This window comes from Oryx dammah, unplaced genomic scaffold (genome assembly GCF_014754425.2).
Source record: "Oryx dammah isolate SB20612 unplaced genomic scaffold, SCBI_Odam_1.1 HiC_scaffold_1, whole genome shotgun sequence".
NCBI lineage: Eukaryota > Metazoa > Chordata > Mammalia > Artiodactyla > Bovidae > Oryx > Oryx dammah.
Genome location: NW_024070185.1, coordinates 44,829,169 through 44,852,339, shown reverse-complemented (window position 1 = coordinate 44,852,339; position 23,171 = coordinate 44,829,169). Strand labels below are relative to the sequence as shown.

Sequence of the window (23,171 nt, the reverse complement as noted above, 5' to 3'; positions counted from 1 at the left end):
TCTCACAGAAACATGAAATGGCAGACTGCTCCTACTTGGGCGGTCGAGGAACGGAGCGCTTCCTAGAGATGATGGGCTTGGGTGGCATCTCTAGCACTTAACTTCTGAATTACTGAGCCTCATTTTCCTCATCTGTAAAATGGGGACAATCACAGCTTCCATCTCTTAGGCTGCTGTGAGGGTGACATGACCCTGTAAAGGCCCCAGCACAGTACCTAGAGCCCAGGCGGTGCCCAGAAAGGCCAGCCAGCCTCAGTGCACAGCCTCTGTGTTTAGCTCCTCACTGCCATTTTATTCCATATCCTGCCCTAATCTAGTCTCCACATGGCATGGTGATCATCTGAAATATAACTAAATCTGTACTCTTCTGCTGCTAACTCTTCCATCATACCTCACTGTTAGCAAAAAATCCAGCCTGAAGCTCTTCCTGCCTCTCCCCTTGCTACGGGCTGTAGTCACCATGGTCTCTAGCACTGGGGGTCCTTCCACTGGCTGTTCCCTGCACCTCAAACACTCTTCCCTGACCCTCATAATCAAGTCCAGCTCAAATGTCATTTCTCAAAGAAGCCCTCTCTAACGGCCCCCTTCCTTCTTGGCACTAATCCTCGCCCTATGATCACCTTACTGATTTCTTGCTCATGGCCCCAGAAGGCAGCTCCATGAAGCCCAGCACTGGCTGAATGGATGAAGGAAGCATTGTTATCCAAGGAGCTTGGGTGCTTTTGAGATTAAGCTGGTTTGGTGGCCTGCCCAGACCTACCCACCTGACTACCACTGCTCCAAGTCCCAAACCCATCGTAAAGATAAGGCCTGGCCACCTACACATAAACAAATATTACACAGTGAGCCTGGAGGTCCAAGGTAAACATTTTTATTCTCAGTTCTGCCTTAGCTATCTCTAGTTTTACAAGCATGAATAAATGGAATCAACAAGAATTCTCTCCCAAATTTCTTTCATCAAAATTTGTCACCAAACAAGTTTCCTGTTTTCACTAAGCAAATGTGATTTGAAAGTGATCTAACACGAGGCTTGACGATCACAGAATATCGGGGTCCATCACCCTGCTTCTGGGCCAGTTCCACTCTCACTTGGCAGCAAATACATAGCAGCCAGCACATCTGCCCTTCCAGAGAAGGCAAGAGCTCAGTGCAGAAAAGAATCGTGAGGGGTACAGCAGGCACCGAATCCTGAGCCACTTCTGCCCACAGCAGGGCGGACCCGGGCAGAGGAGCTTTGGGCTTCATTCACAGTCTCCCACTTGGTGTATCCAAAAGATAAATGGCCCGGAAGAATTTGTCATTCCCCCATCAAGGGCCTGCAGCCAGCAGAAAGGAGAACCTGGGAGCCCAGGATAAGGAATAAATGTTCTCCAGAGTGCCCCCTCTTTCTGAGGAGAAGCCGGAAGGGCACCCTAACTCCCAGTCGGGAAACAGACAGGGAACCCATCCCCTCAAGGGGTTCCCTGCCTTCCAGGGCCCACCTGCCTTCCTGCTCCTCAGGAGCCCCGGCCCTGCAGCCTCAAAGGACAGTCTCTCGGATGACGCCGATGAGGCTGTGTGGCCTCTCGGCCTCGGCTCGCCGGGGCCTCCTCTCGGCCGGGGGCCTCCCGGCGGGGACGAAGGTGCTCAGATCTCCGCAGCTCCGCAGGTGCAGCAGGCCAGGCTGTTTCCGCGAGGGCAGCACCAGGGCCCTGGAAGTGCTGGGCTGCATCGGGGCCATGATCTTAGGGAGAATAAACAGGGTGACAAGAAGTTAAACTTTACCTGATGTGGTCCTCAGACCTGCCTCCAATATCCACCCAGGTAATGTTCAGTTTGGGGTAGGGGGCTCAGTGGTAAAGAATCTGCCTGCCAAGCAGGAGATGCAGGTTTGATCTCTGGATTGGGACGATCCCCTGGAGAAGAAAATGGCAACCCACTCCAGTATTCTTGCCTGGAAGTCCCATAGAAAGAGAAGCCTAGTGGGCTACAATCCATGGTGTCCCAAAGAGTTGGACATGATTTTAGTTGCCTTGGGGAAGAGAAAAGGGTGTTTTCCCAAAGTGGAACCCACTTGAAATTCCAAAGAGTCTTTTAACATACTGCTTCTTTTCTGAAGTTCCTAAGAAATTCCCCCAATTTTCTATTATTTCAACAGTAGGCCTGCCACACTTATTGACTTATTTACTGCAACTTCCTGCTTTATATTTAACATTCTTCTTATCACCTTTTGTTCCAATTTCCCTGTGATTCTCACTGGGTCTGCACATCACTGGAGAGGAGGGGAGCTTGTCAGAAACATAGAATCCCTGCTCCCCCCATAGCAGTTCTGACAGGGGAGTCTGGAGCGGGTGTGGGCATCTGTTTCATTAAAAGTGTATCACAAGGTGATACTGCTAAACCTGCAAATTTTATAACCACTGGTCTGGTTAAGGTTATGTCAACTTAAACCAATGTGTTTCTAATTGATCTGCTAACACTTCAATAAAAAAATGATGAATCTCGTAAAAACTAGAACCATTTATTAATAACTCTTAAGAATATTTCTATGCTAGATCGATTTTGCAAGGTAGCACACACATAACTTCTAAATATACCATATAAAGGCAAAAATGGGTAATTTCTGATCCAGTTGAGACTAATAAGGGGAGAACCATCAAATTTTTAAAATTACACAGTCCTGTCTGTATGACATATTGCTGTAAGCACCTTGGAGAAAACTCAAGTGCTTTATTACCATCTAATATCACAGAACAATCATCAGGATGACTTGTCGTTTAGTTTGCACCATTCAGAGATTCTAAGGTCATTAAAAGCTTAATATCCCCAAAATATGGGACATTAAAATTTTCCAGTACTCTATTATTATATTTGTCTCTATAGCTGTTTCCTGACTAAGAAGAAAATTCTAACATTCATAGATGTCTACTATTATTACATGGTTGTCTACTATTATTACACGGTAAGTTAGGACAAGTGGTTATAATATTGGTAAAAATGTAAATGGATATATAAAAACACATTCCAGGGACTTTCTGGCGGTCCAGTGGTTAAGATTTCACTTTCCAGTGCAGGGGGTGCAGGTTCACCTCCGGTCAGGGAGCTAAGATCTCACATACCTCCTTGCCAAAAAAAGCAGAACATAAACGACAGAAGCAATACTGTAACAAATTCAGTAAAGACTTTAAAAATGGTCCACATCAAAAAAAAAATCTTTAAAAAATAACACGTTTCAGTAATACTAGAGAAGGAGAAAATGTGCAAAGCTGAGCAGAGTCGGAAATCAAAGCTCCCTTCCCCTTGTCCCTGCATCGTTCTCTCCGAGGAGGGTGGGGCCTTATGACACCTGACTACTGGGGTTCCGTTTCGGAAGCCCCAGCAGGTGGCACAAAGTCTATTATAATAACCTTGTACCTGAACTTTGACTCAGTCTGCACAGAAAGATCCAGCAAACATTTATAGTGATTGCACCTGCTGAGCTATTAGTAAAATCTATCAAAAAAGCTATCAGTGTCTGTTCTTTCTCCTCAAAGCCATCTTCCATCAAGCAAGACTTTGCAGAAGGTCCAGACCAACAGCCCCACAGACGCTCTAGCTCTCACCTCACCTGAACTTGGCAGCTCCGAACACTTGCTTCTGTTTATCAAGCAACTGAGGCTGAACACAAGGAAGGGGGCAGGGAGTGACATCTGGAGTAGACCAGGGACATGCAGATAGAAATCTCTCTTCTACACAGGCAACCAGCTGGAGCTGACCTAGGACCACTGTTGACCATTTTTTTAGAAAGCAAACAACAAGAGGGTCCATGGTTCATGTACCTCTTCACACAGCTGCGCTCCTATTACCCACGTTCCCCAACAGTCAGCACAGAATTTGGCTTCTGTAAGAAGAGGCCAGCAGGTGGGAAAAGGAACAGAGAAGAAAGCGAGATGGGGATTTGTTCAATCTGCCTCAAAAGCACACCCAGGGAAACAGTAGCTGGCAATGACCCTGAGAATCAAGCCAACTCAACTCGAGAAATATCTGGGGGCTTCCCTGGTGGCTCAGTGGTAAAGACTCCACCTGCCAATGCAGGAGAAACGGGCTCAATCTCAGATTCAGGAGGATCCCACATGCCATGGAGCAACTAAGCCAGTGCCCCACAACTCTTTTTGAGCCTGTGCTCTGGAGCCCAGAAGCCACAACCACAGAAGCCCATGTGCCAAAACCAGAGCCCGTGAGACCTAGAGCTTACACTCCCCAACAAGAGAAGCCACTGCAGGGAGATGCCCGAGCACAACTAGAGAACAGCCCCATCTGACGCAACCAGAGAAAGCCCACACACAGCAATGAAGACCCAACACAGCCAAAAAGAAAGAAATAAAATTATATAAAAAAGAAGTATTTGATGGGCATGCAACACCCTCAGGCACAGCCAAGTAACACCTATGAGCCACTATTCACTGAGGTCTCCAATGGCCACCCCAGACACAGAGGAACAGAGCAAACGTCCAAAGGTAAACCTTGCTTTTGAAAGAGATGAGTGAGGGAAGTTGTGACCATTCCGACTGCTCATCAGGGTCCGACTGCTCATCAGGGGCAAATCCCACTCACTCAGAAATGCGGGTGTATAGACCACCCACTCTCACCCTTCACCTTCCAGGTGAGAAGCCTGACACCCAAGCGGGATATTTACAGGTCCAGTTTTATCTTTTCACCTGCAACTTGTTTGGGGGTTGCTATGTGGTTTTTGATTCCTGCAAAGGAAAAGGTGCTTATTCCTTTAAGTCTATCAGTTTAGGTAATTTTGCCAAACATTTCATGGGAACATGACCAGCCCCCAGAATCTTGTCAGTATTAAAATTCACGTATTTCCATTATTGTCAAAGGGCTGAAAAAACATGCCAGATCAAGGGAAACTTTCAACTTAGGAAATGGAATATTGATCATACTCTGCACTCCACAGAGCCCTCGCTTTCATCCTAGGCTGCTCCCTTTCTTTTTTTTCCAGGCATGCTTCCATTTTCCAGGAAAATCGTTTTCTCTTCTCTTGGGCCAAGAAGGCTGTGAAAAAGTCACCACTCCCGAAAAGAAAGCAGGTCCGCTTCTTCCTCTCCCTCCCCAGACCTCCTAACCCCTTAATACAGCCCATTCCCCTTGAAACAGTGACATGGATTTCCTGTGCCTTGGGCAGGAAACCAGAGAAGCTGCTTCAGCTGCTATGGAAACGAGTTGTCTGACTTATGCCTGATATCAATAATAAAACTACCTGTTCTAGAAAACTGGCACTCGTGATAGCTTCCTCCATGTGCTCCTCATCAGACTTCAGAACAGATTTGATGTTTTCTACAAGTTCATGGATGTCTGGGGTCATGGTGCAGGAGGACTGCTCCAGGAACCTCGCCACCAGCAGCTTGGTGTCCATGTAAGACTTGTAATCTATCAAAGACCTCGGTCTGCCTCTTGAAGCTCGGGACCTCAACCTTCTCCTCAAGGTCACTGCAGCCAAGTCCAGTCTTCCCTCAGTCTGAGTCGCAGCCTCACAGCTGAGCACAGGGACGGCTGTGGACAGAGACAAATAACATGTACCTGTTGGCCAAGTCCTGTGAACACATCTGTACCTGAAACAGCACAGACCATGAAACTCCATGTGGAAAGCATGTGACAGGTGCCAACAGTCATGCATGTCTTGCTTTTCCTCTTGCAAAAGGAAAAGGAAAGAAAGAAAAACCCAACGACTGTGACACGAGCTTGTTCCCTGAAGTATAACATCAATAGGACAGGTCCCCCAAATATTTTACTGTGCCACATAAGAAAATAACCATCAGGGTAAACACAGCTGATAGAGAAGAGCATCCAGAATGCATATCATAATGGAACAATGGTTTCATGGGGTGATGACCAATATATGGGGATGGCTTGCACAGGCAGAAAAAACATGGTTGACCACATGGTTGACCAAAGGAAGAACGTTCCAGCGGGTAGGATGAAGAAGCCACTGAAAGAGAGGGACCGAGGAGAGACAAGACTTTTGGGATGAATGGAACGCTCTGCTCACACTGACTGTACCTTTGTCCTAAACATCCTGGGGAGCACCATCCTGACTTACAGTATCAACGTCACAGCATGGCTGGTGGTGGCGCGATGGCTGACTGTTATAGAAAGACAAATCTAGTGCAGAAATCTAGACCAGCACACGTCATTCTGGAAGTCCACAGCAGGCCTGGGAAATCCACCACAGGCTCTAATTTCCACAACTACCTGCTTCAGCAAGGGTATAAGGACTGGCAGGACGTTACTGCACCGGCAGGTGGGTGCAACGAAGTCAGGCCTGGTCTCCACGTGTTCATAAGCCAGCCAGCAGCCTTCAGTGTATGCAACACTGGGGATTTTCAGTCTATGAGGGTCTGATATGCAGCAACTTAGATACTGAAGGAAGAAAGGAGGCAGGGGCTGGGAGAACAGGTAGAGGCAGGGGCACATTCCTTTTCCTCTGGAGAAAGGCGTGAGGAGTTCTAAACAGGGGATGGCAGCCATCTTCCTTGGCCGCCACGCGCACGACACAGAGGACAGGAATCTTCCGGGACCACTCGCTAGAGATGCTCATGTGTGAGGAAGACAGCCAGGCACTGCACTGTCACTCGAAGGCGACCTGGTCCCTTCCACCGCAGAGGCTCCAACAGGAAAACACGCGTCGTGCTCGCCCCTGCAGTGCTGCAGAGGGGGAGCAGCTTCCAGAAAGAGGTGCAGACTAAGCTGTGCAGACAGCCGAGCTCCTGTGGAAACTGCAGGTGGCCATCTCGGGTCCTCAGCTTGCCAGGTGGGCAGAGGACCCCAAGGTGAAGATGGGTCTGGGGAGCTGCCGGGGCCTGCTGGGGGTCAGAGGGTGCTCAGTCCCAGACAGGCCTCTTCCCTGCTCAGAAGCCACTGGAGAGACAAGAGGTGTGTTCTCTCTGGCTCCCACATGGTCAGTTCAGAGCTGTGGCAAACAACACAGGCTGTCAGAGGGACGAAACCCAACTAGGGGTGACATGGGGCCCAGGGCAGAGCAGGGCCAGAGGGTTTGCAAAGCTGTATTTGCACAGAGCTTGAAGAGAGCACAGGTCACCGAAAGAAGCCTCTGTTACTGGGATTACAGAAGATTTTCATTTTCTTCCTTTCTTTCCTTATTTTTTAAAATAATTTTCTACAATGAAGTATTTGGAGATGTTCAGGTAGTCATATATTTAGAAAACAAGATTCAAGATAATTTCAAGTTTTTAAAAATTTCTGATTATTAAAATTTAAAATTATTCAAATACCATCTATACACAAACTGAAAACAGAAAGGGAGAGAGATGGAGTGTGACTTTCACTCTATCCAAAGTTCTTAGAACAAGGTCAGATTTAAATAATTCAATTTACTCATACACAATAAAGAGATAATTAGTGTCAAATTATAGAAGAAGAGGGGAAAATAACACCCGTTTGACTTTTTCCTGGAGAGAGAATATTGGTTCCCACGAAACTTTGAGCATCTAAGGAATCAGACCTAGGTTTCACTGCCTTCTTCGTGTGGCACCAACACAGTATCCCATGCAACCAAATTCTTGATACTGACTTGACAAGAAAAATTCCTACCAGCTGGAAAAGATGTGGTAGATATCTATCCCTAAGATGCATGCAGAATTTGTTATTTTGCCAAGATCTCTTAGCCCCCCTCCAAGCTTTGTCTTGAACCATAGAGCCTTGGGTGGCCAGAGCCACTCAGCACCTGTGGGCAAGTACGCACAGTGCCCTGCAGAGAGCCTGGGGGATGGCATCACCTCTCTCAGCAGAATGATGTAGCACAGGATCACTCTTGGATCTTGTCCTCAGGGGTCGGAGGGCTCTCCGGCTCCTCGCTGGACACAGCTGGTTTGTGTTGGGAGTTGGTATGGATGCGCTTTCTTCTCCAGGTGTGGTAGGAATATCCCCACCTGATTTTTTTTTTAAGAGAAGAAACAGAAATTATTTCACCAGCTAGAGCCTTCAAAATGTTGGGCAGGAAACACCTGTGAGCCCCAACCTGCTGGGACAAGGGTAGTCCAGTTAATTATATTTACTTAGGCGGTGGGCCCAGAACATTTTTATTTGGCAGCACTATGGGAAATGCCGCCTCCCCAAACTACTACTTGTAAGCCCAAAACACACCTAAACAAACAAACAAGAAACTATAGAACCAAGAGCAGAAAAACAAGCCATGCCCAAATGCCTAAAAAGGTGCTTAGAATCTTCTCCAGTGAAGCATGCTGGTGTGGCACTGGAAAGGTCCCTGCCATTTCCCCTTTCTGGCTATTCAGGCTGAGCTTGATTAGGTGGAAGGGAATATTGGGACAGGTGAGGTGTACAGGTGAGATGGCTGCCCTGGGGCTGCAGGCCAAATCCGGGCAGAGGAAGTGTCTGCGGACTGGGCTGTGAAACTCCTGGGAAGCCAGGTGGCCATTAAAGGGGTCAGTCAAACCACTCTGAAACTGGATGACTGCTGCTCAGGAAAATAAAATCCCATCATTTGTGAGCCTGAGTAGTACTCTGGGAAACTTTTTTTAAGAAATGGAAGGATTAAAAACATACTTAGGAAACAGAACCCTGCTTCATAATTCTACTTAAGATGGAAGGTGAACAGAGCAGAAACCTATTCCAAATGTTGCTGCTGAAAAATCACCTCTGTCTAAAATAGCTAAGAGTTAATCCATTATTTATCACCATCTGCAATTTTATCCTGTGAACAATTCTCTGGGCCATTTAAAACCTCTCCAAAGAGAGAAAGCGGTAACAATGTGCCCTTAAGCTACAAGGATAAATGTAAACTGACTCTGGTATTTAATGGAGGATAGGGAATTGGCACTCAGTACACGTGAAGGAAGCATGACCTGGGTCCTGGGTTACAAATGAGCGAATCACTCTGCAATAGACGAAACTCTCTTTGTCCCTTTAAAAGAGCTCATCTTATCTTAACGGGAGAAAAAAAAAATCTTAGATCAGAAAATAAATGAATGCCAAATTATGGACCTAGGGAGTGTCATACTGAGTGAAGTAAGGCAGACAGACAAGGAGAAATAGCATATGCCATCCTTTCTATGTGGAATCAAAAAAGAAATGATACAAATGAACTTCCTCACAAAAGAGAAATAGACTCACTGACTTAGAAAACAAACTTACGTTGTCAGCAGGGAAGGGATAGCTAGGGACTTTGGGAAGGTCATGTACATACTGCTGTATTTAAAATGGATAACCAACAAAGACCTATTGTATAGCGCATGGAACTCTGCTCAGTGTTATGTGCCAGCCTGTGTGGGAGGGGGATTTGGGGGAGAAAGGATACATGTATATGTATGGCCGAGTCCCTTCACTGTTCACCTGAAACTATCACAATATTGTTAATTGGCTGTACCCCAATACAAAATGTTTTGAGTGTTTAAAAAAAGTAGATAAAAATTAAAAAAAAAAAAGAATGCCAAATTAAACTCTGAAATCCACTTCTGAAAATAGCCTGGTTATTCATAAAAGATTCTAAGGATATCTTTATTTCTGTTCATATATTATCTCCTACTTGTAAGCCCTAAGGAGTTGATAATGCTTTTACATTTGGAAGAAAGAATGTAGCTTGAACCATCTGCTCCAAGAATATCTGACCTCCAACAAAATATCATATGGATCATTATTAATATCATTCTTAATCTACTGAATCATGAGTCTGGGCAGCAATCATGTATTTATTACCTTGAATCCCTGGCATGCAGATTGGTTCCAATGCGCTGGTGGCAACTTCTGATCCTTCTGGCATTTGGAATGAAGATCCCTGCATCACAGGGGAAAAGGGTTATTTGTTGATATTCAACTCAACCATCATCTGGAGTAAAGTGAACTTCTTACAAACATCTACAAGACATGGTCCTCCTCCCACCCTGTCCTCTGCAGCGTTTTTCCTGCTTGCCATCAATGTGCCAAAGAGAAACTCCATGAACAGTACCTGCTGCTGGTCTATCTGGTTCACCACAGCTTCATAGGGAGGTGGGGGGTCCAGAGGACAGAACACTTCCACTCCTTTGATTCGTGCTCCATAGATATGTGGCAGGGGAATAACATCAGGGCCAACCATCCTAGGAAGAGCATCTTGGCATCAGAAAGCTTGTTTCGGCTAGTTGATGCTGGTGGCTCGAGAAACTGGCCATTGACTCTGCACCATTACCCATTGACAATGGGAAAAATCCCTCGCCCCTCCATGCTACAACCTCCTGGTCCAGGAGCAGGAGAATAATCAACTAAGCTGCTCTCTGATGGAGTGCCCGGAATTCTTAGGCAAGGGACAATACAGAAAATGTAATACCATCATTCCTTTTAAATCCACTAGTCAAAAAGCAAACAGCAATCCATCAGAAAGAGAAAGCAAATTCGTGGTTGCCCAGGGGACTGGGGAAAGGAGAGAATGGGGGTGACAGTTTAATGGATACAGGGTCTCCTTGTACGTGATGAAAATGCTTTAGAACTAGGTGGAGCTGATGATTGCACCATATTGTGAATGTACTAAATGCCGTTGAATTGTATTCTTCCAACGGTTAATTTCATGTTATATGAATTTCATCTCAATAAAATATAAAAAACTAAGGATTCAGGGAAACTCAACTATTTAGTTTTTCTTTTTTTTACATTCAGTTCAGTTCAGTCACTCAGTCATGTCCGACTCTTTGCAACCCCATGAATCGCAGCACGCCAGGCCTCCCTGTCCATCACCAACTCCCGGAGTTCACTCAGACTCACATCCATCGAGTCAGTGATGCCATCCAGCCATCTCATCCTCTGTCGTCCCCTTCTCCTCCTGCCCCCAATCCCTCCCAGCATCAAAGTCTTTTCCAATGAGTCAACTCTTTGCATGAGGTGGCCAAAGTACTGGAGTTTCAGCTTTAGCATCATTTCTTCCAAAGAAATCCCAGAGCCGATCTCCTTCAGAATGGACTGGTTGGATCTCCTTGCAGTCCAAGGGACTCTCAAGAGTCTTCTCTAGCACCACAGTTCAAAAGCATCCATTCTTTGGTGCTCAGCCTTCTTCACAGTCCAACTCTCACATCCATACATGACCACAGGAAAAACCATAGCCTTGACTAGACGGACCTTCGTCAGCAAAGTAATGTCTCTGCTTTTGAATATGTTATCTAGGTTGGTCATAACTTTTCTTCCAAGGAGTAAGTGTCTCTTAATTTCATGGTTGCAGTCACCATCTGCAGTGATTTTGGAGCCCAAAAAATAAAGTCTGACACTGTTTCTACTGTTCCCCATCTATTTCCCATGAAGTGATGGGACCAGATGCCATGATCTCCGTTTCTGAATGTTGAGCTTTAAGCCAACTTTTTCACTCTCCTCTTTCACTTTCATCAAGAGGCTTTTTAGTTCCTCTTCACTTTCTGCCATAAGGGTGGTGTCATCTGCATATCTGAGGTGATTGATATTTCTCCCGGCAATCTTGATTCCAGCTTGTGCTTCTTCCAGCCCAGCGTTTCTCATGATGTACTCTGCATGTAAGTTAAATAAGCAGGGTGACAATATACAGCCTTGATGTACTCCTTTTCCTATTTGGAACCAGTCTGTTGTTCCATGTTTTTTACATTAGTACATGACAAAAGTTTCTTGCCTGTGTTTTCCTAATGTCCAATTAATGGTAGAAACTCACTACTTATTAAATAAATACTTGAAACAATGAACACACACACACAAAAAAGCAAATAATGTCATAGCTCAGAGAAAAAGTAGCATGCCACTGAAGGAATCACTGTCTCTTCCTAAAGGTGGACATTCAACAAACACTGATGGAGTGCTTGTTACATGCTAGGTACTATGCCTTTTGTCCTTTGAGATCAAAAAATAAAAACCAAAAATGCACAAGATTTTCTGCCAGCATTCATAGAAAATTACACAAACACACACACACATACAATTGTCTAGATAACAAAGAACCTAAATTTGAAAATAACAGTTAAAAATACATGAAAGTTTATATATTGTAATAAAACGTCCAGTTATAAAACATGTAAATAAGTCCTGGGGATGTAATTCAAGGCATGGTGATCAGAGTCAATAATACTGCATGGTATACTGGATAGTTGCTATAAGAGTAGGTCTCAAAAGTTTTCATTACAAGACACAAAAACTTGTAATTATATGCAGTGATGAATGTTAAGTAGACCTACTGTGGTGATCATTTCACAATATATAAAGTATTGAATCACTACTTACAGGTCCACCTAAAACTAACATCATGTTATATGCCAATTATATCACAATTTTAAAAATACAAAAAAGAGAAGACCAAAAAAACCTGTACTCAGGCCATGAAGTATTGGAGAATGAAAAAAAGAGACAATACCAAAAGCTTAACATATGCTCTTGAAATGCAATAATGGACATAAACTAAAGGAGACTGATGAAAAGACAAATTCCAGAGCCAGTTGGCTGCAGGGGATTGTTTTGTTTCTATAAAGGTGCTCTCTGCATTTATGATTGTTTTATTTGTGCCTATTTACAAAAATGCAATTGGTGGAAGAAAAAAAAATTGAAAAATGTCTGATCTTCTGTCTTCGTAACAATAAAACTTCAAGAAGTTTGGGATTTAGAAGGATGACACTTCTGTAGCCTGAATGAAAACGTGAGAAAGTGCTCCCCTTTTTTCCTGCATCTTTGGGTCATAAGCAAGACCTTCAGCCCTGTTTTACCTGAGAAGGAAGGAGACAGTCATAGGCTGATACCCCAGGCAGGGATGCATGGGCTCAGGGCCTAACACGGGGCATATTCCAGGAGCAGAACCTGCAGGAATGGCTGCTCCCTGGCCTGGCTAGGAGGGGTCCTGGTAAATTTGTCAAGAAAGGGATGTTCTTCTTCCTTAGAGCAGGACTTGCCCATGGGTTTTACACCAACTCTCTGTTCCAGCCGAAGCCATTTAAGAATTGTAAGTACCAAGTGACTCCAGGAATCCAGACTCTTCGTCGGCCTGACTGGAGACTTTCCTGACCAATGAACAAGGCGGCATGCCTTACTCACTGAGACCTCTGCACTCCTGTCCTCTCCAGAGGTCCAGTCTTCAACCCTTAATTAGCATAACCCCATGCGTCTTTCTAGCACTTACTAACCCCAGTCAGTCCCCCCTCAGCCAAGCGTCCACACGTTTCTTCACTGCAGTGTCCTCGCCTGGAAAGTTCATCCCCCAGCTTGGTCTGTTAGCTCTGATACTGTTTATTTCCTATTTCCAGTCCAGTGGCTGCCTGTGTGATCCTACAGAAGAGAGGGCTTGCTTAGGGCCAAGAAGTGGGAGGAACAGGCTCCACTTTAGATCTGACCTACTACAGAATCTCTTCAAGAAGGAAAACTGTGGGGAAAGAGGGACCACAAAATGAATGCCTTCTATGGTGGTTATTATATGACCAGAAAAGCCTCATGTAGATGGAAGAGGCTGCTAGAGTTGATGCAGAAGGGAAGTTCCCTTCCTACTAAGCAATTTTTCATTTGTACACTTTTGGGTAAATAAAGATCCACAGAAGGAAATGGGTCTGCTCTCTCCTGTACCTTCTGTTCCTGAGCCCTGTGATGCTCAACCCAGCTATAGAGAAGAATCACCTAGGAGCATTCCTATACTGGGTATGGCCCAGGCCTTAACCTCTAGAAATTCAGCCTTAGTTGCCTATGACAGGGCTGGGTATCTGTAGGCTGTCAGTGTTCCCAGGAGTTTCAAGGCCCAGCCAGGATTGAGACTGCTGCTAAAGGAAATGGATTATGGTGGCTGAAATCTATAGTAGCTGAAATCAAAACCCTGTTATATGTGAGAAAGGTGATCAAACTTTTATTAAGAATGAGTGTCTTTAGACAACTGCTACCAGATTAGGCGGGGTAAGATTAGGGGCTGGGGCTTCCTAAGTGGCGCTAGTGGTAAAGACCCCACATACCAATGCAGGAGACAAGAGAGACATGGGCTTGAGCCCTGAATCGGGAAGATCCCCTGGAGAAGGGAATGGCAACCCATTCCAGTCTTCTTGCCTGGAGAATTCCCATGGACAGAGGAGACTGGAGGGCTACAGTCCACAGGGTTGCAAAGAGTCGGCCATAACTGAAGCGACTAAATAACAACAACAAAGATGAGGGGCTAAATGTTTGGTGTTTTTTTTTTTTCTTTCTTTCTTTTAAATATAAATTTATTTATTTTAATTGGAGGTTAATTACTTTACAATATTGTATTGGAGTAAGACACATGCCAAGAACATTTTAAACCACGCAACTAACAATGGTAGAACATGGTCTCAGCTTTTGTTTTTAAAAAGATTTTTTTTTTTTTAGCCCATTATCTCATAACAAGCTTAGGAGCCATGTGACAAGGTAGGTGAATGAAGAAACTGAGCTCCGAAATGGTTAAGAGACCCACCCAGGGGTGACCTTTTTAAGAGACTCCAAATTCGGGTTGATGCAAATTCATCCCAAAGTCTCCAGGAAACCTTTGCTCGTTCATGCCCATGAGATCTGAAGATGAACAGGAAACTCAAAAGGATCATGTAAAACATGTTCTGCTTTGATACTACAAATAGGACCTGAGAACTTATCCAAGGCTGATGAAGCAGCTAACTTGACCTAGACCAAAGAATGATCCTCCTCTGTGTACTGGGAAAGCTTGGCCCTTCCATGGGGCATGTTTTGGAAGGGGTGTGGGAGTGGGGAGTAAGGCAGGGGCACTCAGCCCAACAACAGCTGAGCACAGAGTCCAGCCCTGGTGCAGCCCAGCTCCACTTGAGCTTGGGTTTTGAAGCTCATTTGTAAAGGAAATGGGTGGGCCAAAATGCCCAAGCCAACCTGATTCCAATGCCCTCATTTTCAGTTTTCTCTAGCAGGAAACATCCCCACAGTACAGCTAGATCCACACTCATGAAATAGGTTCAGTTTAGTTCAGTTCAGTCGCTCAGTAGTGTCCGACTATTTGCGACACCATGAATCGCAGCATGCCAGGCCTCCCTGTCCATCACCAACTCCCAGAGTTCACTCAAATTCATGTCCATCGAGTTGGTGATGCCATCCAGCCATCTCATTCTCTGTCATCCCCTTCTCCTCCTGCCCCCAATCCCTCCCAGCATCAAAGTCTTTTCCAATGAGTCAACTCTTTGCATGAGTGGCCAAAGTATTGGAGTTTCAGCTTTAGCATCATTCCTTCCAAAGAAATCCCAGGGTTGATCTCCTTCAAAATGGACTGGTTGGATCTCCTTGCAGTCCAAAGGACTCTCAAGAGTCTTCTCCAACACCACAGTTCAAAAGCATCAATTCTTCGGCACTCAGCCTTCTTCACAGTCCAACTCTCACATCCATACATGACCACAAGAAAAACCATAGCCTTGACTAGATGGACCTTAGTCAGCAAAGTAATGTCTCTGCTTTTGAATATGCTATCTAGGTTGGTCATAATTTTTCTTCCAAGGAGTAAGCGTTTTTTAATTTCATGGCTGCAATCACCATCTGTAGTGATTTTGGAGCCCAAAAAATAAAGTCTGACACTGTTTCCACTGTTTCCCCATCTATTTCCCATGAAGTGATGGGACCAGATGCCATGATCTCCGTTTCTGAATGTTGAGCTTTAAGCCAACTTTTTCACTCTCCACTTTCACTTTCATCAAGAGGCTTTTTAGTCCCTCTTCACTTTCTGCCATAAGGGTGGTATCATCTGCATATCTGAGGTGATTGATATTTCTCCTGGCAATCTTGATTCCAGCTTGTGCTTTTTCCAGTCCAGTGTTTCTCATGATGTACTCTGCATAGAAGTTAAATAAGCAGGGTGACAATATACAGCCTTGATGTACTCCTTTTCCTATTTGGAACCAGTCTGTTGTTCCATGTTCAGTTCTAACTGTTTTAGAGACTCCTTTTTGACTCCTGGCTCAAGCCAATTTCTGAGACTGGGGGACTCCCTGAGGAGATGGGGACACACAGCCCCCTTCTGTACTGACAAATTGATTCACAAAGTAGATAACCATCTTTGGATAGAAGCCTTAACTTCAATCAGGCTTCTGTTTACGACAGTAACTTAGGAAGTCCTTTCTCAAGGAGAAACCAATGCATAAAATGGTTACATTTATAGAAGTTAAATAAATAAACCTCTTCTGAGAGGTCATAAAACCTTACAGGAAATAGGGAGCCTCTATTGCATGAAAACTCGTAGCATAACTGCTTGTAGAAACATTAATGCAAACATTCTTGCCTGTCTGCTTATAAGAAAGTGAAGTTGCTCAGTTGTGTGTGACTCTTTGGGACCCCATGGACTGTAGCCCACCAGGCTCCTCCAGCCATGGGATTGTCCAAGCAAGAGTACTGGAGTGGGCGGCCATTTCCTTCTCCAGGGGATATTCCTAGACATAGGGATCGAACCTGGGTCTCCCGCATTGCAGGCAGACGCTTTACTGTCTGAGCCACCAGGGAAGCCTTGCTTATAAGAAAGAAAATTATCAATTGGGTTTATACAGCTAGTGCCTATGAAGTTGATTTACACTGAGAATCTAGCAAAGTCGGTCAAGTTTAAAAATATCTCCCAGAGAATATGTATCTAAAAGTGAATACATTTAGCCACTTTAAAAAGAAAAGTGGACAAGGGGCATGGGATTAGGAGATACAAAGTACTATGTATAAAACTGATAAGCAAAAAAAAAATAATAATAAAATAAAATTAAATTTAAAAAAACTGATAAGCAACAGGATATATTGTGTAGTCCAGGGAAATAATAGCCATTGTTTTATAATAACTTTAAATGGAGTATGCTGCTGCTAAGTTGCTTCAGTCATGTCCGACTCTGCCACCCCAGAGACGGCAGCCCACCAGGCTCCCCCGTCCCTGGGATTCTCCAGGCAAGAACACTGGAGTGGGTTGCCATTTCCTTCTCCAATGCATGAAAGTGAAAAGTGAAAGTGAAGTCGCTCAGTTGTGTCCAATTCTTAGTGACCCCATGGACTGCAGCCCACCAGGCTCCTCCATCCATGGGATTCTCCAGCCATTGCCTTCTCCATAAGCTATAAAAATACTGAATGGGATGACCCTGAGAGATGGGACGGGGAGTTATGTGGAAGGGAGGGTCAGGATGGGGAACACATCTACACCCATGGCTGATTCATGTGAATGTATTGTAAAACCACCATAATATTGGAAAGTAATTAGCCTCCAATTAACATAAAAAGAAAAAATACTGAATCACTGTGTTGTACATCTGAAAATGGGCTTCCCTAGTGGCTTGGTGGTAAAGAATCTGCCTGCCAATGCAGGAGACAAAAGACTCAGGTTTGATCCCTGGGTTGGGAAGATCCCCTGGAGGAGGAAATGGCAACCCCCTCTGGTATTCTTGCCTGGGAAATCCCACTGACAAAAGAGCCTGGCAGGCTAATCTACAGGGTCTTAAAGAGTCGGACATGATTTAGTGACTAAACAACAACAACACCTGAAACTAATACACTATTGTAAGCCAACTTCAATAATAAAAAAATACATAAAAGGTTTAAAAAAAAAGTGGGCTGCACTCAGATATTAGGGGAATTTCTGAAAATGAGGGTGTTTGCCTATTGGAGTTATGAGCTACGGCTCCAGGTACATACTTTAGATCTCAAGGGTATTCTGCCTTACCCCCTCCCCCACATTCCTCTCAGGAAGTCCTGGTTGGTAAAACCCTTGGTGAGAGGCTTGTCCGTCTTCTTCCAACTCAGATTTGGCCAGGGAGTGGCTCAGGACTCAGACGGGCAAGTCAGAGATGCATCCAGATCCTCAAAGACCCACACTGATAAGCATGCCATGGAGGCGCAGAGAAGAGAAAGGAAAGAGAGGAGATTGAAGGCTGGAGCAGGAGATCCCATGGGTCAGCACAACTTCTAAACCCACATGAGTCACTTTCCCTTTCTGCCACTGCAGGAAATTAAATCCGTCTGTCGCCTCCACTTAGGTCAACAAGCGCTCACCCACAACCTCAGAGAGCCAAGGAATTCTCCATGAAGAGGGCATTTCTCTCCCCATCCCGTGAAATAACAGGCATGTCACTGTCCTTCAATGTGCCCTCTGTAGACAGCCTGACATTGGGCTAAGGTTTTAGCAAATGTGTCCTATAGTACATCAAGAATATGTGTTTTGTTGCTATGTCCCTCTGGCCTCCGTAATTCTTGGCTCGTTTCCAAAAAGACTACAGAAGTCATCCTGGCCCCTGACGTTTCGAAATCCCAGTCCACCAGGCCCTGTACAACAGGGAGGCTGAGCTGTCCCCTGGGGCCATCTGGCAGCCAGCTGACGCCCCCTCCAGCTTTGCGGTCATCTCTGCTTCCACTGAGGAGGGTGAGCAGGGGAGGGTTTGCAGCAGGGTTTAGATTTGATTCTGAGGGAAAGTCAGGAAGGTAAATCATGGAAAAGAACGTGAACAGCATCTGAGTGTGAGCTGCCACTAGTGACCTCTGAAAATCACACGTGGCTGTCCTGAGCACTAGAAAATGGATTTCCAAAAACCACAAGCCTGACACCAAATTTGTTTGACAATTCTCCACATGTACCTCAGGGTTAAAAGTAGAAATTCCTGGCCCTCTCACTAGCAATGGAAAGACACTAGTCTTTCTTATAGAATTCTATGCTTTTCTTTTACAATTTAAATATAGGTGTGCTTTATCCCTTACATTCAGACTAAGAGCATGACTTCATACAGGAGGCCAACCCTAATGAGCTGACTCTTCCTTCAATCTCTCCACAGCCCACCCATCATTCCAGGTTAGGTAGCCCCAGCTCCTGCACTCAAAACCTCCTTCTGAGTACTATTACAATCCTTCCAACACTCAGTTTTAATGACCTAGACTGTGAGCTCCTTGTTAGGGGAAGGAAGTCAGTGTAACTCATTTTGAATATCAATAACCCAGTACAGTGACTCGTAAGCAGTAGAGGATGGATTAAATGCTTGTTGAATGAATAAATGAAGTCTTTCTATTTTTAAGAAAGGTACAATTCTACAAGTGGCTAACAATCAAATGAATGCATGTGGCATTTTGTTCTACAGATGATGATTTTAGAGATTTAAGAAACAGATGATAAAATTTTGAGCTAGAATTTGAAAAGGAACATAAACATAGTGTTTTTTTTTTCCTAGACCAAGGAGATGTGATTAATAATTAATCTTTTTTTAATGGCTGGGAAGAATTTCATGATTTCAAGAACTGCTGATGGTATTACAATGAATATTGATTTGGCCCAAATGAGAGTGTTGCCAGGGTAACAGCAGTTCTCAATCATGTCAAATTATAGTAGTTATCTCACTGGGTGTCAGTTTTCCTGGGAAGCTAATTGAAATTGAAAAACTATATCCTTAGGTCAAGGCTTGACTTTTCTTTGGTTTCATGTAATTTGTCAGACCAAAAAGGAGAGAAGAAAAAAAAAACCAGGAGATCCTGGAAAATAACATGATGTCTAGATGCTGGAGAGAAGTCAGAGCTCATGCCGAGTTCTGACCCTCGAGCCTCAAAACTAAGAGGATGGGTACGGGTACTAAGGGAGGATACCTGCGGTTCATCCGGGGTGTGCATGAGTAAAACGTGGCAAAATAGGAAGGGGGAGGCACTGGCGGCACGAAGTCATCAGGGTCTGGGACGCGTCTGTGTTCCTCCACTTCTTCCACAGGAATCTGGGATTCATCCTAATTAAACAGCATCTGTTAGTCAACAGCCTTCGCTACAAAGGCTCAGGGAGAAAGGCCAGAGATGACATAAAAAGATCTGAGGGTGGGCTCAGCATGTCACCGATAGGCTGCCACCTTGTATGGACTTACAATGCAGGATCTTCTGGCTGCAAAGATCTGGAGGTAGCGAAGGGCGGCTGCCACCAAGCAGACGGTGGTGGTCAGGGCATTCAAGGCACACAGGGTGAAAAGGACTTTCTGGAACCAGGAAACAATGACGCATCTGAGTATCTCAAAACTGATAACCAGAATGCAACATTAAAACTTTCAAAAATTAATAACAACACTATCCTAGGAGGCCGAGACTAATGTGAAAATGCATGTAAAGGACTTACACGGTGTTTGGCTCACGCTAGGTGCCCAACAAATGCTGGGTGTTAATAAGACTGTCACACAACAGTGTGTACTTCTTAATTTTAAACCCTTATCTTAGAAGCTTCTTGTCCCGGGTAGACATGATATTACCATATTTCTTTTTGCATCAGCATCCTGTCTGGAAACGTCTCTTCCAGGAAGGTACTGAATTTTCCTTCTAAAGTTGGTGTCCCCAGTGATAGTGAGTCCCAACCTCCACGCTCCCGAAGCCTCCCACCAGGACAACATGCTCCTTCATTGGTGGCCACAGATTCTATTTCAGGCACCACTGGCAGAGCTGCCCTGGGGAACCAACTAGGACAACACAGGGAGCAGGCCAGCCCGAGTGTAAACAGGGCTCGTCTCCTCTAAACACATGCCTCAAAATAGCAGCAAAGCCAGTTCCAAAAGTTTCTGTTGCTACAGTCCTGGCTTCTTAGCGGGGCTTTCCCCAAGCAAAGTCCTGGCTCAGAAAGTTTGGGGGTGACTCAGCTACCGAAAATCCAGAAGCCAAAGAAAGAAGGCCATTTTTACAGCCTCCATAAACTCTGAGAGCTGGCAGCTTCTCTATCTCTGCTTAGAGATTCCTCTTCTCCATGAAAAATAAACCCAAAACTAAGATCTAAAGGAAGCCATCAGTGAGGGACCATCCAAAAACTAGTATCTCAGGGTTTACCAACTGATCGTGTTACTCACTGAACTAACAGACCTTAAGTCAGGACATGATTTTTATCCATTTCTGCAGTATTTTTTTCAGCTGGTTTCATTTGTTTTTCATATCTTTGGCTTAGTATAGTTGCAGCCTATTAAACAAGAGGTAATGTCTTGAATTTCTCCTTCATTTTTTGGCCAATACATCTCCTTAGCCTAAGCGTCTTACAACAGCAACACTCAGTAGCCCATAAGGTTCATTTAGGTCACCAAAGGAGCATCAGAACAGCGACAAATGGGCGTGCGCTTCAGAGGTCCTGCTAAAACTACGTCATACGTGTGCAGCCACGTCGTGGGATGTACGTGTGCATACGTGTATGTGCAAATTTATACACATACACATATACAAGTGTATGTACTTAGGCTCCTTTACCTTTTTTACTAGCTTATAATTCTGAACACAAATAAGCCATCTATTCATAACTTAAGAGGCAACAATAAATAACCTGTGGTCCCTTTTGCTCTCCATTCTGACTCTGGGTCACTGATAAGGAGTCACTCATATCTGCTTTTAGCAGCATTATTTGAAGGAGGTAACAGAAGAGGGATATTTCAGAGAGCTTTGCCTCCCTCGGGGTCTCCGTGGTGTGTTTACTGGCTGGGAGTGGAATCCATTCCAGATACCTTGAGGAGAAGGTGAACAGCACTACAGGGCTGAACCGGGAAGAGTTTCAAGGCATTTTCTTTGTCTGTGCATTTGGCTGGTTGAAATTCTTCACAACAGAAGCAAATCTTGCCTTCACCTAAGTCCACCTTAAGGGGAAAAGGCAGAAGAGTAATTTAATCATTAAGTAAAAATACACGGGCCACACCATGGAGCAGTAATATCACAGAATGAGTTATGGCTGGGCTCAGGGTCAGGCAATATCTACAGCAGTCAGGATAGGTTAGGTATGTTGTGGTTAAGAACCAGCCCCCAAATTTCAGTGGCTTCATCAACCAAGGTTATTTCTTGACTATGCTATATGTCCACTGCAGGTCAGCAGAGGGCTCTGCTCTTCATACTGCCGTGGGGTCCAAGGGTGATAGAGCATCCACTCAGATGACTGAGGATCGCTATGCTAGACACATGGATAGCACCTGATGAATTGTACACTGGCACTTATTAAAGCAGGGTTACAGGGTAAAAGGCAAGATGCTCAGTGAAATTTGAACTCAGATAAACAGATCATTCCTTAGAGTCAGTATGTTCCAAATATTGCACAAGTTAAGTTTACAGTAAAAAAACAAAAACTACTAGCTGTTTATTTGAAATTCAAATTTAGTTGGATGCCTTTAGATTTGCTACTTCTGGTCACCCTAGCTTAAATCTTCTTCTTAGGAAATGACACTCATCACATGAACTCAGTTTCATTTCCAAAACAAATCATACAGTCCTACTTATCGAAAAGGGCAGGGAAATTCAGTCTACTGTGTGCCTGGAATGAGCTCAGGGTCTGTGTGGTGAACAGTAGCCCTAAACCACGTAGGCTTACAGAGATCTCTTAGTTCACATCTTTAATATGCTCACAGATTCTTGCACAAGTTGTGTGATATCTGAAGTGATAACATCACTGATGAGTAATCTCATATGTTTTTAGTGAGATGCTTTGCAAATGTTTGGTCACTTTTCCAAGTTTCTATTGACAGGTTGGGAACATACATATCAGCTGAACTGGGCTAATAAGACCCATAATTTGGGAACAGAGTTTCATTTTTACTTACTCTGCAGCTTGAGCTATTAAAGTTGGCTATATCATTTTGGCTAAAAAGAAAGGCCACACCTCTTTCATACTTGTTTAAATACAGAGGCAGTTTTGACTTCACTAGCTGCAAAATTTTTCAGGCATCTTTAAGAATGACTGAATGTCTACAAGGTTTAAGTCAGTTCAGTTGCTCAGTCATGTCCGGTGTTTTGCAACCTCATGGACAGCAGCACGCCAGGCTTCCCTGTCTGTCACCAACTCCCAGAGCTTGCTCAAACTCATGTCCATCGAGTTGGTGATGCCATCCAACCATCTCATCCTCTGTCATCCCCTTCTCCTCCTGCCTTCAATCTTTCCCAGCATCAGGGTCTTTTCGAATGAGTCTATTCTTTGCATCAGGTGGCCAAAGTACTGGAGCTTCAGCTTCAGCATCAGTCCTTAAAATAAATATTCAGGACTGATTTCCTTTAGGATGGACTGGTTGGATCTCCTTGTAGTTCAAAGGACTCTCAAGAGTCTTCTCCAACACCACAGTTCAAAAGCATCAATTCTTCAGTGCTCAACTTTCTTTATAGTCCAACTCTCACATCCATACATGACTACTGGAAAAACCATAGCTTTGACTAGATGGACCTTTGTTGGCAAAGTAATGTCTCTGCTTTTTAGTTACTTAACAGAAAACTGTTTTAGTTACTTAACAGAGAAAAAAAGTCTTTTTTCGGATTAAGATTCTTACTGTCTA

The 23,171-nt window shown here is 44.4% G+C and overlaps 1 protein-coding gene across 2 annotated transcripts in view; it reads right to left on the bottom strand.

The window, feature by feature from the left end:
- Positions 1–855: 855 nt before the first annotated feature.
- The window catches only part of FAM189A2 (family with sequence similarity 189 member A2), a 73,278-nt gene continuing 50,962 nt past the window's right edge, over positions 856–23,171 (bottom strand). For both annotated transcript variants that reach the window (XM_040249773.1, XM_040249846.1), the window contains exons 4-11: positions 21,369–21,497; positions 19,770–19,877; positions 19,504–19,637; positions 9,950–10,079; positions 9,700–9,778; positions 7,764–7,916; positions 5,228–5,520; positions 856–1,723 (exon numbers count right to left, since the gene is read on the bottom strand). In XM_040249773.1, coding sequence (XP_040105707.1) covers positions 1,520–1,723; positions 5,228–5,520; positions 7,764–7,916; positions 9,700–9,778; positions 9,950–10,079; positions 19,504–19,637; positions 19,770–19,877; positions 21,369–21,497 — 1,230 coding nt within the window. In that variant the 3' untranslated portion in view covers positions 856–1,519. The remainder of the gene's footprint in view (positions 1,724–5,227; positions 5,521–7,763; positions 7,917–9,699; positions 9,779–9,949; positions 10,080–19,503; positions 19,638–19,769; positions 19,878–21,368; positions 21,498–23,171) is intronic.